The sequence below is a fragment of the Manacus candei genome, unplaced genomic scaffold (assembly GCF_025592945.1).
Source record: "Manacus candei isolate 608988 ecotype Guabito, Panama unplaced genomic scaffold, ASM2559294v1 h1tg000011l, whole genome shotgun sequence".
In the NCBI taxonomy this organism is placed as follows: domain Eukaryota; kingdom Metazoa; phylum Chordata; class Aves; order Passeriformes; family Pipridae; genus Manacus; species Manacus candei.
This window is the reverse complement of record NW_026138059.1, coordinates 9076057-9093692: the sequence shown is the minus strand read 5'-3', so window position 1 is coordinate 9093692 and position 17636 is coordinate 9076057. Positions and strand designations below refer to the sequence as shown.

Sequence of the window (17636 nt, the reverse complement as noted above, 5' to 3'; positions counted from 1 at the left end):
ACTTCTTAGTGTAAAAAAGACCCTTCAGGCTCTTGTTTTGCTAATTGGTTTATCATTCAACTCTTAGGACCACAGATTGAACCATTTCAGATAGGGACAATTATCCATCATATTCATTATCTTCTATAATGTGAGCCAATTTTATGACCCTTGGATGAAAGCAAGAATCCTGCACAATTATGCAGTAGTATGCGTAGATGCAAAAGGCACTTCTCACTGAACTCAAATACAAAAAGGAAGCATACAAGAGGTGGAAGCAGGGACAGGTGACCTGTAAGGAATGTAGAGATACTGTATCATCATGTAGGAATTGGGTTATGAAAGCCAAAGCCCACCTGGAATTGAATCTCATTGTGGACATGAAGGGTAACAAGAAAGGATTCTACAGGTATATCGGCAGCAAAAGGATACTGCTGAGTGGGACAAAGAATCTGATGAAGGACATGGAAAAGGCTGAGGTACTCAATGTCTTCTTCCCCTGTAATGGTTTTAATGTGTCTGCAATCCCAGGTGCCCAATACCAGTGGGAAAGTTTGGAACAAGGAAGACTTTCCCTTGGTGGAGGAGGATCAGGTTATGGAACACCTAAAGAGGCCAGACATACAGAAGTGAACAGTTCCTCCTAGGATGTATTCACAAGTGGTGAGGGAACTGGTTGATGTTATTTCAAGGCCACTCTTGATAATTTTTGAAAGGTCGTGGCACTTGGGACTAGAGGAAAACCTGTCTTCAAGAAGGGCAAGAAACTTGGATCCTTCGCAAGATCTTTGGAAAAGCAATAGAGCAGATTCACCTGGAATCCACTTCCAAAGATATGATAGACAAGAAAGAAGTACTCAACATTAATTTATGACATGGAAATTTCATCTGAAGAACCTCATAGTCTTCCATAATGAAGTCATTAGGTTGGTGGATAGGGGGTTAATAGTGGATGCTTATCTTGCTGGTGGCAAATCTTTTGACTGTCTACCTTCATATCCTCATAGAAAAACTGATGAAGTATGGACTAGATGAATGAGGAGGTGGAATTGAAAACTGGATGAATGGCCAGACTCAAAGAGTTGTGATCTCTGATATGAAGTCCAAATTGAGAATGGTCACTAGTGGTGTACTGAGGAAATCAATAATGGATCCAGTGCTGTTTACCATCTTCATTAATGCCCTGAATGATGACACAGAGAAGAACCTCAGCAAGTTTGCCAATGGTACAAATCTGGAAGGACTGGCTGATAAACTGATGGTTGTGCTGCCTTTCAGAGGGACTGGCACTGGCTGGAGAATAGACTGACATGAAGTTCAAGAAAGGGAAATGCAAAATCCTGGACCCAGGGAGAAATAACTCCAGTCACCGGTAGAGGCTGGAGGCTGACTGGGTGGAAAGCAACTTCACAGAAAAGGACTTGTGGGTCCTAATGGACACCAAGTTGAATGTGAGCCAACAATGCAGCCTTGTGACTGAGAACGACAACTCTCTCAGCTGCCTTAGGCAGAACTGTCAGCAGGTGGAGGGAGGTGATCCTGCATTTCTACTCAGCAGTGAATAGTGAGGCAGCGTCTGAAGTTCTGTGTCCAGTTCTGTGCTGCCCATTACAAGAGAGATATGGACATGCTGGAGTAAGTCCAGCAAAGGGCCAAAGAGTTCAAGGAACTGGAGCATCTGACCTATGAGAAGAGGCTGAGTGAGCTGTGACTGTAGACCCTAAAGAAGAGAAGGCTCAGGGCAGTCTTACGAATGTGGAAAAATTCCCAACTGGCAGGTGGTAATGAAGACTGAGCCAGATTGTTCTAAGTAGTGCCCACTGAAAAAGGCAATGAGCACAAATTGGAACACAGGAAATTATCTTGAACACAGATTAATTTTATTTTTAACTTTTTCACAGTGAGGGTGGTCAAACACTGGAACAAGTCCCAGATCAGTTCATCCCAGATCTCCATCATTCGTAATACTCAAAAAGTGACTGCACATGATCCTAAGCAGAACAACATGATCTAGTGGGAGGCATCTTTGCCCAAGGCAGGAGAGACTGGGACTTAATGATCTTTAAGGTAAATTCCAGTCTCTTAACATTCTGTGATGATTCTATGATTTGCACAGAGGTTTGAATTATATGATCTGCAGAAGCCCCTTCTGTCCTTAGCCCTTCTGTGTTTCTGTCCCACTGTTTTCTGTAAGTTTGAGGATTTTTTTTTAAGTTTACAGTCTCAAACAAACCAAAAAAACCACTTGTGAGAGCAGAAAAATGAACGTGATTAGCACTTCCATGCTTCTAATAATCAGATTTCTTTAAAAAAATCCACATTGCTTTTGTTTTATTAATTGATCATTCTGAAAAAAAACAAAAGCAAACAAACCAACGCAATCAGAAAAACAAGCAATGAAGAGAGCTACTATTATGGATTTTATGCATATCTTTAAGTAGATTATTCATTATAATTGTGGGGTTTTCTTGTTTTTTTTTCTTTTCCTTGTTTCATAATTCCATTTGGAACATCTCCATAGAAATCTCTTCTGTAGTTCAACTATAATTTTTTCCAAGATTCCAGTACTGTCTGATTAGGTTTTCATTTTTATGTTCAGTTTTCACTTTTTTTTCTTAACACAATTACTAAAACTACACTTTTGTCTGATTGTTTTTCATTGTTTTTCATTGTTTTTCAGCAAGTCTTTTCCTTGTATTAATCTGAAGTATTCAGTATGTAATTTGGCCATTGGTATTCTGAGATTGCCTTGGAAATAGTCGAATTTAAAATGATACCACTTACACCTTTTTTTAATGTCATTTTTGTTTCTAAATTATGAAGTTGCATATGTTTATAATTTGATAATGTACCCTTTGCTTGTTCAGGAACTTCAAGGAATTTTTAATGAGGTATGAAAACCAGCATGGTTTGGGGGGGTCTTGATAGCAGTTGACAAAGTGGTTCAGATGGATTTCATCTAAAAAAACTTTGTGGAATCCTGAAATATGTCCTTGTGCATGAATTTTTATATTTATGATAATAACTATGCTACAAATGTTACAACTTGAAAAGCTGTCAACATTTGTGACAAAATTTAAACTAATTATTTTTACAATGAAAGCCTGACTTGACTGAGAATTTTCAATTGACTTCAGCTTCATTGGGACTAAAATTAAATCCCTAGGATTTTTTTAACATTTGTGCTAGAATGCTGTTTCTCTTTTATAAGTGGAAAATAATAGCTTACTTTCAGGCACAAGGAATGGAGAGAGATTATTTAAGATTACTCCTAGGATTTTTAATGGCCTATTAACATCAGTGAGAATCATCTGGATACAGAAAATATATATCCCTGTAGCGCAGAAATCAAAGGGGGGTAACAAAGGCTAAAGTAAGCCTTTGACATTCATGTAATGAAGAAAACCTAAGCAGAAACAGGGGAGGTACCCTGTACTGCACTCCTAATCAAAAAATCCGTATGTGCAGAGCAGAAAATTCTGACACGTGATGCATTATGTTCAAAGGCATTGCCAAAAAAAAAAAAATAAAAAAGCACAGTAGGTTTTCAGCTGTATGAATAGTTAAGTCTGAAACCAGTAAGTCAAAGAAAGACTGAAACAGTAGTATTCTCAGTCTCTCCTCTTAACACTTCCATAGAAAAGCACATTGTTTTTCTACTGTGCAGAACAGGGTAATGGAAAGTATGACAGCATGTAAAAGTGATATAAAACACACATGTCTAAATAGTATAGATGTGACAGGAAAAATGGGATTAAATAAGCAATGATCAGCTGATCCTTAAATTGGCTCATTCATCTGTGTGCTGGCACAGGTTGAGAAGGAAGTAGTAGCATGCAGTGGTGCAGTTTACATTAATTGCATTCCCAGAGATCTGTCTGACAGTGGGAGAAGCAGTGGTAAACCTCAGGCAGAACACTGTTTTCCACCAGATGTGTTTTATGGGCTTGTTATTTAGCTGTACTTTCAATTATTGGATAGCACTTGTGCTATGTACAGCTTTTGTAAATTCTGTTTCCATTTTTCACAACAGATTTTTATTACTTTGAGCAGGGTTAATATGTCAAATTCTTTTATGGATTAGTAGCCTATGCTGATAATTCCTGCAAAAGATAGATGTGTTTGTCAATGAGCACCTACTCATTCTCTTAAGTATGCAATTTTTAGAAATTGCCTTTTTTCTTTTTTTCCCTCAATATTCATTTTCTTTCACTTTTTTCTTTTCCCCTGTTATAGCTGTTATTTCCTTTTACTGTTTTTCTGTTCTTATGTTGTCTTTTCTTCTTCTCTAACTAAGCTACATTATACCAAGAACTATTCTCCTGTCTTTTCATATCCATACCTCTACTCTTCTGCTTTCCTTCACAAAGCACAATCTTGTCTTTTACCATGTAAATTTGACTTTTAAACTTGCATAAAACTGTGAAACTGTTGATAGTATGTTTAAGATCATATACCTTTTTTGAACACAGACCTCTTCTAACTATGCTTCAAATATACACAACAAAGGACTTTGTATTTTCACTGTCTCATCAACAAAATACTTTTGCACTCCCGGACATTACCTCCTTTGGCATTTCCACTGTGAAAGCCATTAGGATAACCTGGCAGTAGCTCCACTGCACTAGTGGTATGATTTCATAATGCTGCTGATGTACGGAAAGGAACAGTTGAAACATCTGCTTCGTCTCTATTTAACTGTAGTTTTTTTCTGTTTCTGAGTCTGTTTTTGTTCTTTGGTTCCACGTTCTGAACTTAAAATAAATCCCCTTGGTCCCATCCTTTTCTCCTTTTGTTTCTCAGTGAGAGGAGTTTGCTTGTATTGTTCTGGTGAATGCCTTTCTGTGACAGTAAGATTTCCTAAAACCCTTGAATTAAAAATTCTGATGCCACTTTACTGGCTGACTTCTGTTTAATACTCTTTCCTGCAAGAACTAATTCCTTCTAAACTTCGTGCAGGAGCTCTCTTTTCCTAACTCACTGTGGTTTCAGCATGTGCTCAGTGAAGCTCATACACCTCTCCCTCTGTTGCCTGCTCCCCTCATCATGTCTTGCTTGGAGGCCAAGCGGAGTGACTGCCCAGTTCTTTACTGTCCTGTCCTGACTTAGGAATCCAGTCAGAGCTCATTCAGTGATCCTTGTGATGGTCTGCAATCGATGATACAGATCATCTTTACACCCAGCCTATGGGAGTGCGGATTTTCCATGTGATGTCAGCCAAATACTGTGCCAGTCCAGTGCCCCGTGACTAACAGTACCGAGGGACAGATCGCACTGGAGGGATAGTTACAGATTAAAGCAAATTCTGCTGCAAATTTATCTCTCTGAAACATAGATTTTTTTTTTTGGCAAAATTTTATCAAAACCCTTTAAATGTCCAAATCTTTTGTCAAGCAGCTTACTTTTGAATCGTTTTTACTCAGAATGTGTTGTTGATTTTTTGATTGTTTCCTTCCACTTTAATTTTTGTGTTTTGGTACATACATCCAGATGTGTAAATGCACCTCCAGAGACTTAAGTCGAATGTTTACAGAGCCTGTGTAAACTGGTAGTCAATAAGCAAATTCTTGAAGCTGAAAAGATATGAAATAAGTTTAATCTGCCACTACCAATATCAAACTTAGCATCAGTTCCAGAATAGTTTCGGTGGCTTTTTTTAACACTAATTTTCTTGTTTGTCTTGATGAGAATGAGACTAGACTTTGAAAGTGTGTATGCTTTAAAAATAGGAGTTTCTTTGAGCTCTGGACAAACATTTAGTCATCCCAGACCATGTATTGTTTTTAAAATGAAAGATGAACATATATCTCCACTTACTATCTCTGTTTACAATTTTATTGCCTTCGAAGAGTGATTTAGAATACATATTCTTCATCTCAGGAAATCTTTGTCTGAAGTCTGAATTCAAACAAATCGTTGACTTTTCAATACTTAAATTACCTACATTTTTTCTTCAATTACTGGGTGTTGTGAAAACCCTTCAATTGTTCCTAGATTTCCTGTCTCTTCTATGATATTTTCTTTATAAGCTTACAGTTTCTGAATGATAACTATTTAAGATCTTGAAACTGGTTATTTAATATTCTTTTGTTGTTAGTGGTGGTGGTTTTGTTAGTTTAGTTTGGTTTTGTCCTCTGCAGAAAGCTTTAGTACTTTTTTCCTAGTTGGACTCGTTTTCATCTCTGATACTTCCTGGTATTTTTCTGTCTTCTGCATTTTGTGAACATCAATTTATTTACACTTGATCCACTATTGCATTTTAGTTCAGGCTTAATTCTAAAAGATTATGGAAGCAACTTATATTTAACAGTAGTTGAATATAATAGTTGCTTGTTTGAAGTCTTTCTTTTTGCAGAAGATTCAGTTGAGACTAATTGATGGGATTATTTTATTCAGTAAGTACAGAAGTTTCAGCAAGCTCAGAAACTAACTGGTTGAAACCTTGTATATGCATTTGAAAAAACCTCATTCTTTGTAGACTTTATACCATATTGATCAACTACATGCAAATTATTTATGCAGGTATACCTTTTGGGTTTTGTTTTGTTGATATTATTCCTAAGGAACTTCCCTTAAGAACAGAATATAACTGTAGGTGCTTGTCAGTAATGTCTTCTTGTTACAGGACACTTTGGGTTTGAAATTTAGGTGTAAACAGACTGTTTCATCCTTTTTCATCAGTTTATAAAGGAGATTCTTTTCCACATTTTAATAATGACTGGCTAGCTGCTGCTCTGATTTTTACTTTTGAGTATGAGATTGCCATTTAAAGTGTAACTTCATAGAAATGTACCATCATCCTGCCCAACCTCTGTCTTATCTGGCCGTTCTCTGCTGATTTCACTACTTTTTGTAGAGGCTTATAAATATAATCCAGTTTAATTTTTCACTTTGTCATATATCTTATGCTTTTCTCCTCAGTAATGCCTCTAAATTCTGTTTTTCTTTATTAATTTCATTAATTTAAATAGTTGTCATCCTCTTGATAATTTATCCCCCATACTCAACCTTTCATTCAGTTTGATATACTTCAGGAAAGCTCTGTTTGTTAAATAAGGTATTAAAAAGTTACTGATCATCACAGTTACCTTTGAGAATTGCAGACAAGTCTATAAGATGGTTCTTTAACAGAGGCTAAACTTAAACACGCCATTAAGTCTTTGGATAAGGCATGAAATTGGTGTATCTTGTTTCTTTCCAAACTGGAAGCCAAGTGCATGGCTAAAAGGATTTTCGCTTCCTACCTATGGGTTTATCTGAGCAACTGGCCTGTAAAAGCAGTAAAATTGTGTTTTCTATGTTTTTGTGGGGGTTTTTTGTGTCTTTGATTTTTCTTTTCTGTTTGGTTGGTTGTTTGGGTTTTTTTTTTTGCCTAGACTGATGCTTGGGAACACTATTTTAAATCATATTGCATTCCTGTGATTAATCTTTGCCTCAATCTTTCTATGTCCACTAGCCCTAAAAACCAATATAGTATGAGAAGTTTTTGCTGTAATGGTGATGTGGATTTCTTTACAATTGCAGAATTCACATTAGGGTGATGAAACCCTAGAATTTACTTTTTGCTACTTCAAATTTAGAAAGAACCTAGATTTACAACCACTTTATTCAGAAATCAAGTAGTTAGATATGGCTTTGCTTAGTTGGTTTTGGCAGACAACACAACACTTTAATAGAAAAAAGAAATCTTATGCTAAAGGTTGAAAAGGAGTGAATTTAGTGGACTTGTACACAAGTGTAAAGGGGAAGGATGGCAAGAACCGGATGAATCAAAATGTGCTATTCCATTATAAAAAAAACATGATGCCTTTATGTTGGCCATACTTGGTTTTTCTAGGTTAAAAAATTGGGTGCGTTTTTTTGTTATACTCTTCGTTCTTTATTTGCCTTTTGATATAAAGACAGGAATACTTACTAATCAGCTGAAGCTCTACCAGGGTAAGTTGCATGGTATCAGTAATAGAAATGATCACAATAATTTTCTGATAATCTTTTTCTTAAATGAACTCCAAAGGGAATGTTCTTGAGGTTTTTTTGACTGTTGCTAAGTGGTTTAATTTGAAGTGTGAAATTTATGCTTTCTTGTTTAACTGGTATAAACTCCTGTAAGCATAGGAGTATCTTTATATTCTTAGGCTTTATATTCTTAGGCAATTTACTTCAAGATATGATCTAAATCAGAATAAAGCTAGGTGATTTTTCTAACAGTTTGTGTCTTGGCCGTGTTCTGGGGTAGAATCTGTATTCAAATACGCAGCTCTGTTAGCATTTTTTAGAATTTTTAAGAAGGCAATTTTTATTCAACGTGACATTCTGAAAATTCATTTTTCAAACACACATTACCGAATTCAAATATTTGTGTCTGATGTTGAGAGAGATGCATGAGGATGACAATAATCAATCATATCTAATTGGCTCATGACGTACTGAGCTTGCAGTAATTAAACAAGACATTACTGCTTACTGATTAAGATCACACAGCTTGAGAGCCAGCTGTTAATCACTTTCCTTGCAGGGCTAATGTCGTTAACGGATCTATCCCTAAGGCTATTTTTGACTAGTGGACTGTCTGTGATGTAAGCAACAAAATAAACTTTTAAATTTTGTATATTGAGAGCATCTTTTCAAACTTCTGTTACCCTGTGTATGTCTCAAACCACCACAGCTGCCTGAAAAGTTAGGAAGAACTCTGTTCTGAATTGCTAGAAAGTGATATAGTCACGCTGCAGTTAAAATCTTCTAAAAACTTGTAATGTTAATATAGCTTTTATGACTGTTATGTAGTGAAATGTCAATCCATAATATTGTCCTCAATAAATGCAGATGTAAAAAAAGTAAGAACAATCTTTATGAAAATAGTAATATTGAAAGTGCATATTTCAGATATAATCTATGTTTTTGGGAAAAATGCACTCAAGTATATCTTACATATCTGGTTTTGACCATCTTTATTTCTGATGCTGATTTTTATCATATACTTACTCATTGAGGCTGCAAAGCAGTTTGTTTTTTTCCTTAATTTTCAGACATTTCACTTATGGGTTTGCTTGTTTTGAATAGGAGCTGAAAGAAGATTCATATGTTCAAGTACATCATAAAAGTTAGGTAGCTATCAAGCCAGTTTGATTCTGTATTATTCTAGAATAAATGTGTTTTTTGTTGATTTTGTGATATTGAAAATAAACAGTGTTAAAAGTAGCATTGTCAGTTTCTTTCCAATTGGAATGAAATTCAGACTTAACTTGGTGTTATCTTAATTTGAAATATTTCCTGTCAAGCTACTTTAAAATATTATGAGCTACAGCATAAGGGCTGGACCACTGGAGCATTCTCAAATTTCATCATCTGTTATGGTGCAGCTTTTGTGGCCTTGACAGTGTTTGAAACAGGGAACTGTGCTCTTTAAGGCCTTACAAGAGGTTCAGTCATATTCAAGAAGTTACATAATTTTGAGTGTTAACATCAGAGACAAATAGATCTGAAAGAAATTGTCTTTTCTGGGATTTTGCTCTGTTAGAGGATTAGTACCTGTACCATTTGGACAGATGTTTGTTCATTTTTCTCTCTAAATCCCTTAGTGATGGATGTCCATAATTTATCCCAGCAATCTGTTCAAGGACTTCAGTTTCTTTGTAACCAAAATATGTTCAAAGGAGATTTCTGAATTGTTTTCTTACCTGATTGTTCTATTTATCTTGGCAATAGATTTTCAAGTACTTAAAATTCTTGTTATGTTCTCTTATATTCTGTCTTTAAACTAAACAACCCAAATTTGTGTCGAATTACTTATAGGTCCTATTTTCCAGATCTCTAATGAGTTATAATTTTTTTTTGCATTTCCCATGACCTTTTTCAGTTCATTACCTCTTCTATATAGTGTAACCATGTAACAACACTGACATAACACTGTATGAAAGCAAACAATATACTGGGATGTATTAAATGCAACACTGGTGATGGATTACTTCATGGGCATGAAATTATTCCTCCCTCACATTCATCGGTGTTTAAGGAACCTTCTGTACCACCCAGCTGAAGAACTGTGTTTACCTTTGGACACTGTCTTGTAACAGTGAGAAAACACAAATCAGTGGGAAAGAATGTGAAGGAAGGCAGACAGAATATCTGTTTGCCTTTATTGTAACAAGAAGATACTGATGCCCATCTTTTTCTGCCAATCCTCACTGCTACCTACATGTTTCCATTCCTCAGGAAATGGTGAAGAAAAGCTTTTCTTCTTCCATGCAAGTGATGTTCTTCCTACCATGTAACACCTTACACTTTTTTTTTTCCTGTTACACTTCATCCCATTTTTAATTTTCTTTTTTTATGTTAGTCAAGGATATTTTGAATTTGAATTCTGTCTTTCTCTGAGAAAGTATCTTTGTCTTTCGATCATGATATAGAAAACATCAAACCAGTTGCAAGAGAGAGAGTACATTCGAGCTTGCTGTAACTTGGTGCTCACAGCACTGACTGCCGGGACTGCCGGAAGTTCTCTTCTTAATCTTAAGTGATGTAGAATCAAAATCAGTGACTCCAGTTCTCATGTGTCTTCAGCAAGTGTTTAAACCATCAGTGTACTACAGATACAGAATTTCAACAGAGGTAGTTTAATTTTAAAAAATGAAATTGGATCAGAGAATTTTATCACTAGACCTATGAGATGTAAATGTTGCTGGTAAAATACTAGTCTGGAAACATAATGTGGTGGTTCAGTGGGGGAAAAAAAAACATTCAAATGTAGTTCTTAAAGAATTTTATTTACAAGTTGGGGGGCCCCCTGATGGTCTAGTGGTTAGGATGCAGCACTCTCACTGCTGCAGCCCAGGTTCGATTCCTGGTCAGGGAAACTCCCCCGGGCAGGTGGAGCTCGTCAGCCCTGTAAGGCCATCCATCTAAGAGAAGGTCACTCCAAACAAACCTACGTCCTGAGGACCTCACTGCCACTGTCCGAGCTCGCTCGACCCTGGCGGATGAACCTTGGGATTAAAAGGGTGGGCTCAGTTCAGCGCACACTGTGTCTCACCTAAAAAATCCACTGCGCAGGCTTGAAGGGTAAAGACCTTTCCCAAATCTTCGCTCGCGAAGACTGGCCATACATTATTTACAAGTTAAGGTAATTTATAAATTAAATTTAGCAGATAAAAATTGAACTGCAGTACCTTTGAAGCATGTATTTATTAAGGATGAAGATCAGCAAATGGTGATTTTTTTCTGGAGATCCAGTGTAACTCCATGCAGAGGATTTTTTTAGGTAAAGCAGGGGAAATTCCAGATGATCCATTTTTATGAGGGTCTAAGACTAATGCTTCGTTTAGTTCACAAAGCTAATGATCACAATTGCTAAAATATACTCGGGCAGAGGGCATGAGAGAGACATTTGGAGTTACTGAGTTCACAGTTCACAGTTTAAATCAAAATAATACCACTGCACTGCTTGTACTCTGACATCTGCTCTGAATGCATACAATATCTTTTTTATTTTCTTTTGAATAAATAGGGGTTTATTATGAATCTCATCTGAATTCCCCAATGATATAAGTAAGAATCTTTTTTGTCTCTCTTCAAACAGTTACTATCATGAAAAGTGTGACAAGTATTGCTATAATGCGTTAGAGAAAAAAATGGACATAAGCAAGTGAACAGTTTCTATAGGAAACTCAGTACACCTCAACACCACTTTTAAACTCTACCTTATTTTGTTGCAAGCTCTTTCAAAATAAAGCTTACAGTACTGAAGACAAGTATTTTGTGCTAGTAAGACTGAAGTTTGGCTTGGAGATGCTTGTTTGGAAGCAGAATTTGCAGCTGTGAGCTTTAGGCTGCAGATACAGCACATTGGAAGAGTTATGGTACACTGAGTAGGGTCTCAAAACATTATGCTGAACAGGGAGTGCTTTAAAGCAAGTACACTGGCTAGGGACCTGCTTAAGTAGTCAACAGTAAAACTGATAAAAGGATTCATCTGCCATTCTAGCTCCCCCTAGAGAGGAATGTTTTCTTCTCTGTGGTATTGACAGGTTTTGAGCTGTGTTGAGAAAGTACGTTTCAGTGTGTTTTCTTTCATTCAAAAACAGAGTAGTCTAAGCTTTCTTAAAAGTCACAGCTACTGTGATGCTTGCGCTACTCATGTCCTTTTCTCTTCCTCCCACCACATAGTGAATGTGCACATGCACACCCACACACTCCTCTGCCTGAAGCCAATGTCTAGAAAACTCTCAGAGATATGAAAGTCAAGATTTAATTTCCTCATGTGCCCGAATGAATTAAAATTTATATTTCCCCTACCTCTCAATGCAAGCACTGAAATCCTATGGATATGCAACTCCCTCTGCACTTTCCTCACGCTTTTTATTACAAAACACATTTGGTATATGATCTCTAACAATACTACATAATTTTGGGGAGTTATTTTGACTTTTCAGTCCTCAGTTTCTGATACCAGTTACTAGAACGGCTACTGAATAGACAGTTTTTAAATAAGAAATCAAGATGAACGTTGCTTAGTTAAAATGCCGGATATACATATACTTGCAAAGGCTAAGTTCTCATTAAAAGATTCTTGTTTGAAGAAGCACTTTGTCTGGACTGGAATTTTGCCACTAGGGCAAAAATGCCATATCTTTAACACCAGGAGAGAACAAGGGAATGTGCTGAACTTTGATTCAAAGCCATTTAAAATGGTCTAAAAAAAGCCAACTTGAAAGGCTGAGAGAAATCTAGATTAATCTTATTGATTCTGAAAGCAAATAAGGTATTGCTGCACATCATTTTGGATCACATCACGAGTTAGATGGAGTATTAGATAGGTATTGGATTTTAATAGGAATAGATGAGCTTCAGTGAGACTTCCAGTTGAAATAGTGCGATGGAAAATGCTAAACTATTTAATCTGTCACTCTGCATATTTCATTCATTACCTGATCATCTGTTACAAATGAAAGTTCAGAGTTTTTTTCATTGTGTTTCTTCTAAACATATGTAACAATTACTAGCCAGAGAAGAGTTCTGGGTTAAAGAGCTCTCCAGAGCTCTGTTCTTTCAGTGTTTCTATAAAGCATGCTCTGGTACATCAGCAAAAGTAACTGCGGTTGCCAGTCCCGGTGGGATAGTGATGTAGAATCTCTGAACAGCAGCAAAATTCAGGGACAGTGGTTTTTCAATGCTGTAGCTCTACTCTTTGAAAATACTTACTGTTGGGCAGCATGGCTTTTAAGTGGATGATATTGGTGTGGTTTTCATATGTTGTCATTCACAAAAATGTATTGATAAAACATCCACACATGCCAAAAATGTAAAAAATTTCAAAGTCTTGGGAAAATACAGAAATGTTGGCTTCCAAACAAATGAGAATGATTAAGACTTTATACCCTCACTGAACTTTGATTCCTTTAGGCTTTCCTAGAAAACAATAAGAACAAGATTTGTCTGCCCACAATTAGACACTTATCTGAGTTCTTATTTATGTTTATTTTTTAAGTCAGAATAGAGAGCAACGATTCACTTTGTTCCTTTCTGGATGGATGTATGAAAGAGATGGGGTAGAATCATGCTTCAGAGTTGTCTCTTGCTCACCACTGGTTTGACAAAATCTAAACAGCTGTCCTAGATTTGTATTTCTCTTACAAACACAAGCTGAGAGAATTGGAGATTTTCAGCCTGGGAAAGAAAAGACTCCAGGAAGACCTTATAGCAGCCTCCCAGTACCTAAAGGAGGCTTTCAAGAAAGCCTAAGAAGAACTTTTTATAAGGGTATGTAGTGATAGAACAAGGCAGAATAGCTTTAAACTGGAAGAGAACAGGTTTAGATTAGATATTAGAAAAAAATTCTTTACTGTGAGGGTGGTGATGCACTGCCACAGGTTGCCCAGAGGAGATGTGGATGCCCCATTCCTGGAAATGTTCAAGGCCAGGTTGGAGGGGGCTTTAGGCAACCTGATCCAGTGGAAGATATCCCTGCACATGACAGGTGGGTTAGAAGTTGATGGTCTTTAAGATCTCTTCCAACCCAAGCCATTCTATGATTTTTGCACTGTAAACTGGTGAGATCCACTACAAGCTGAAGATACCTACATATGGGTGTCTGCTGGCATGACCAGTATTTGTGTCACAGTATAAACATGGAAATCTGGTCTTACCTCCAGCCAGAAAAGGACCTGGATATGCTAAGAAGCCCATGTCAGCTTTACATGTTCAGAGGTCATAGGATATCAAGCGACCTACATGAGGATGACTGCTTTGAGCCCAGAAAGATGAACTACATGACCAATTCACCTGAGCAACTGCTGTGTATATAATTCAGGATAAATTTAATTACTCTCTCAACTGCATTTTCTGTTTCTGCTATAAAGGAGTTTTTGACACTCAGTTGCTGCATAGAACCATGCCAAATCTGAGTGCCTTAGTTTTAAGCTGAGCCTGCCTTTAAAGACAAAAAGGTTTTATTGACAAACGACATAGATGTTTCTCCCTAATTTTGCAGAAATAAAAATATTAATATGAAGCTAATATTTTATGTTTAATTTTATTTTAAAATCCCTTAAGTTTTCATTCAGTGCACAGGACATGTTTCTTCTTTTATTTTTCCATTATTCAGTTCTTTACACAATCTACTATTTAACAAACTGTTAGTAAACAACCTGATTTTAAATCTTCTTTTAAAAACAAATGCTGCAACTAAAACTTAAATTATGCTTGATTTTTCTTCACTTGCATAAAATGCATTGTTGTGGTGATGCTGTTATATAAATTTTAAATTAATAGTTTTAAATATGATCACTCATTTTAGAACAGGTGTTTTGCTTTTTCTCTTCCGTGCAGTGACTGGAAAATTCTGAAATTTCATTAGTCTGAATATTTTAACAAATAGCTGTAAACAGTCCTAATGGTACAGTTTTTGTTTAAGGAAATATCTGACTGAATATTAGCAGGAAATTTGCACTGAATATTAGTGGGAAATGTAAGTAAATAAACGAGAAATTAAAATAGAATTTCTTTTGTGCTATTCCTAGAGAAAACATCATTTATACCAAATACTTGACTATCCTATAGATTTTACTAGTTATTAGTCTAGTGATGAACTTAAGTAATGCAAGTCCATCTTAATCTAAAAAAAAATAATGTAACAACTGTACTTAATCATGTGTTTTACAATGTGAAAACAGTTTTCTACTCTAACAGAACCCTGTATCTTAATGGCAATGCTTATGAAGGGTACAGTTAATTTTCTGACACAGTGGAAGGAACATCTTGAAGTCAGGAACAACATTTAACTTTGCCACTTCTGGCTGAAACTGTAAAATGAGTTCACATGCCATTTATACGTACCTATCCGTTTCTAATATAGTTTCATAAGTCTTTGTACAATGAAAACCAAATAGGAGATCATTAAATGGCAGCACTCCTTTGTGGAACAGTACAATGGAGAAATTTTTGTAATTTTTTTTTTACTTTTTGCATATTAATGTCTACTTCAAAGACCATTTAGCCTTTATTTTCAAGTACAAAAGAAGCTTTTTTATGTCTAAGCCATTTGAAGACTGGAAAGCAGACTAGTTTTCCACTTCTGTAAATAGTGCTCATTTGTATGCTTTTTATCTCTTTAATGGGGTAGAGCTTGTTATTCATCATTATGAAATGTTCATATTCTTAAATTTTTGTGTATGTCTTGCTTTTTTGCAGACTAAAACTGGTATTGCATTGTTGTATGATGAAGTATCTGAAAATGCTTATGACATCCGACTGAAGCTTACAAAAGAGGTATTAACAATTCAAAAACAAGATGTCGTCTGTGTTAGTGGAAGTGATCACAGTGCAAATGTAAGTGCTTCTCTATCTCTGTGCTTTCGACCGCGCACTTTAATGTCTTCTACAGAGATCACTTTATTGTATTGGAGTGCAAGGGATTTTATTGGGTAATAGAAATACATGTAATTATCAGTTGTTGGGTCTTTTGTGCACACCTCTATTCTTACCTGTAAAAACTGCTTTTTTTGGCCAGGGCTATATATTCTTTATTATAACGTTCATAACCTTAACAGGAGCAAAAATGTCTATAAATACCAAAATTTCAGCATTCTTCCTTCAAATATTGTTAGGTTATTAAACTGAGAGAGAAAAAGAAGACTATTTCCCAAACATTTTAAGAGTAAACTAATACACCAGAGTCGTCTTCATTTGTGTATCAGACAGGATGTCTGTACAAGGGCATTGAGCTGAATAAGAGAACACTTAACAGTCACTTATTTCACTGTAACTCTCTTGCAGACACAGATGGGGCTTAATCAGTGCCAGCATGTATGTGGTGCTTTTTTTCCTCACAAAATTCAGTTATGCTGCTTTTTCAAAGCATGTGTTGCCTCTAAGCTATAGAGGACTCTTCTGTATGATCATTTGGCAATGTCGCTAGATGAACTGGTGGCATTTTGCATTAGCAATACAGCAGGAGTGTCTGGGTTATCAGCATCCCTAAGTAGTGTATTTTATTTCCTCATATAAAAGGTATTCTTCTTGAATTTAGGATACCCATTCTTAATTTTGCTGAGTAAAATAAATTTCATAAACTCTACTAGTATTTCCTAGAGTAGCACCCTCCTCAGAGGGGGCCAAGGGAGAGTTTTTCTGTCTTCTTGCTGTGTCATGTGAACTTAAAATCTGACACTTGGGGACATCAGTTGAGTTTGTGATACTCTACTAAGAATTAGAAACCAAAAAAGTATATAGTGGGTATCCATGAATGTATATGTATGTTAGAGAGAGAGTCTACCTATATAACACATGAACATGTTTCATTCCTACCACAGTAAATATTTATATGAATTGTTTAATATAACACACACAATAATTTGAAATAGCTTTTAGTAGTTAGAAACATTGTGTGCTGTTTTCAAAAGTTCTCCATGGAACACTGTGAAACATGACTTGCTCTTTAGAATGTTCGAAAAGGTTGGTCTGTGAAAGGCATGTCCATTTCTGGTTGGTTTGCTGAGATAAGTATAAGCCTCCTCCATCAGCTTTGCATATGCTTTCTACTTCACTGAGGAACATGAAAAAGCACAGCTTTTTCATTTTATTTTTTTTTTACCAGATATTGCTGGTAATGCAGATAAGTTGTATGCAAACTAATCGCAAGAGTCATAGTAAATATCATGTTACTGCACTATATGGTGTCTGTGCATATGATTGTACATAATTGCTATGGACTCAGTGGTGTTTAAATACCTTGTGTATGAACTTTCATAGAAAAAGAATTGAAATTCTATCCTATGTAGTCCTAGGTTACTTTTTGATTGAATCAACACTAGTTGGTTGTGTCTGCCAAAATATTGTATCAATAATGTGTATGTATTAATCAACATCCAAAATAAAGCAAAAAAAAAAAATAAAAATCCCTAGGCACCCCCAAACACCAAACTAAAGCAGTACAAAAACCCGCCCCAAACAACTCAAGTCTGCCTCTTTCTTTTTAATATCAAGGTTTGGGTTGATTTGGATGGATTTTATTCCTATATTTTATGGGTACCCTAAATAGTATTTCCTGGTAGAAGACGGAGCAGGAGACAAGCTCTCATAGTTGTGAGGAGTTGAATTTTGAAAGAAATTCTGGAAAGTAATAGATTCTGCAGAGAAGGCGTATGTGGGATATGCAGCCACTG

General features: G+C 36.1%; 1 protein-coding gene across 2 annotated transcripts in view; it reads left to right on the top strand.

Moving 5' to 3' along the window:
- The first annotated feature begins 1986 nt into the window (after positions 1-1986).
- The window catches only part of SNTG2 (syntrophin gamma 2), a 146528-nt gene continuing 130878 nt past the window's right edge, over positions 1987-17636 (top strand). The window contains exons 1-2 of one of the 2 annotated variants that reach the window (XM_051778116.1): positions 1987-2046; positions 15664-15801. In XM_051778116.1, coding sequence (XP_051634076.1) covers positions 15764-15801 — 38 coding nt within the window. In that variant the 5' untranslated portion in view covers positions 1987-2046; positions 15664-15763. The remainder of the gene's footprint in view (positions 2047-15663; positions 15802-17636) is intronic. The other variant, XM_051778117.1, reaches the window with a different exon arrangement.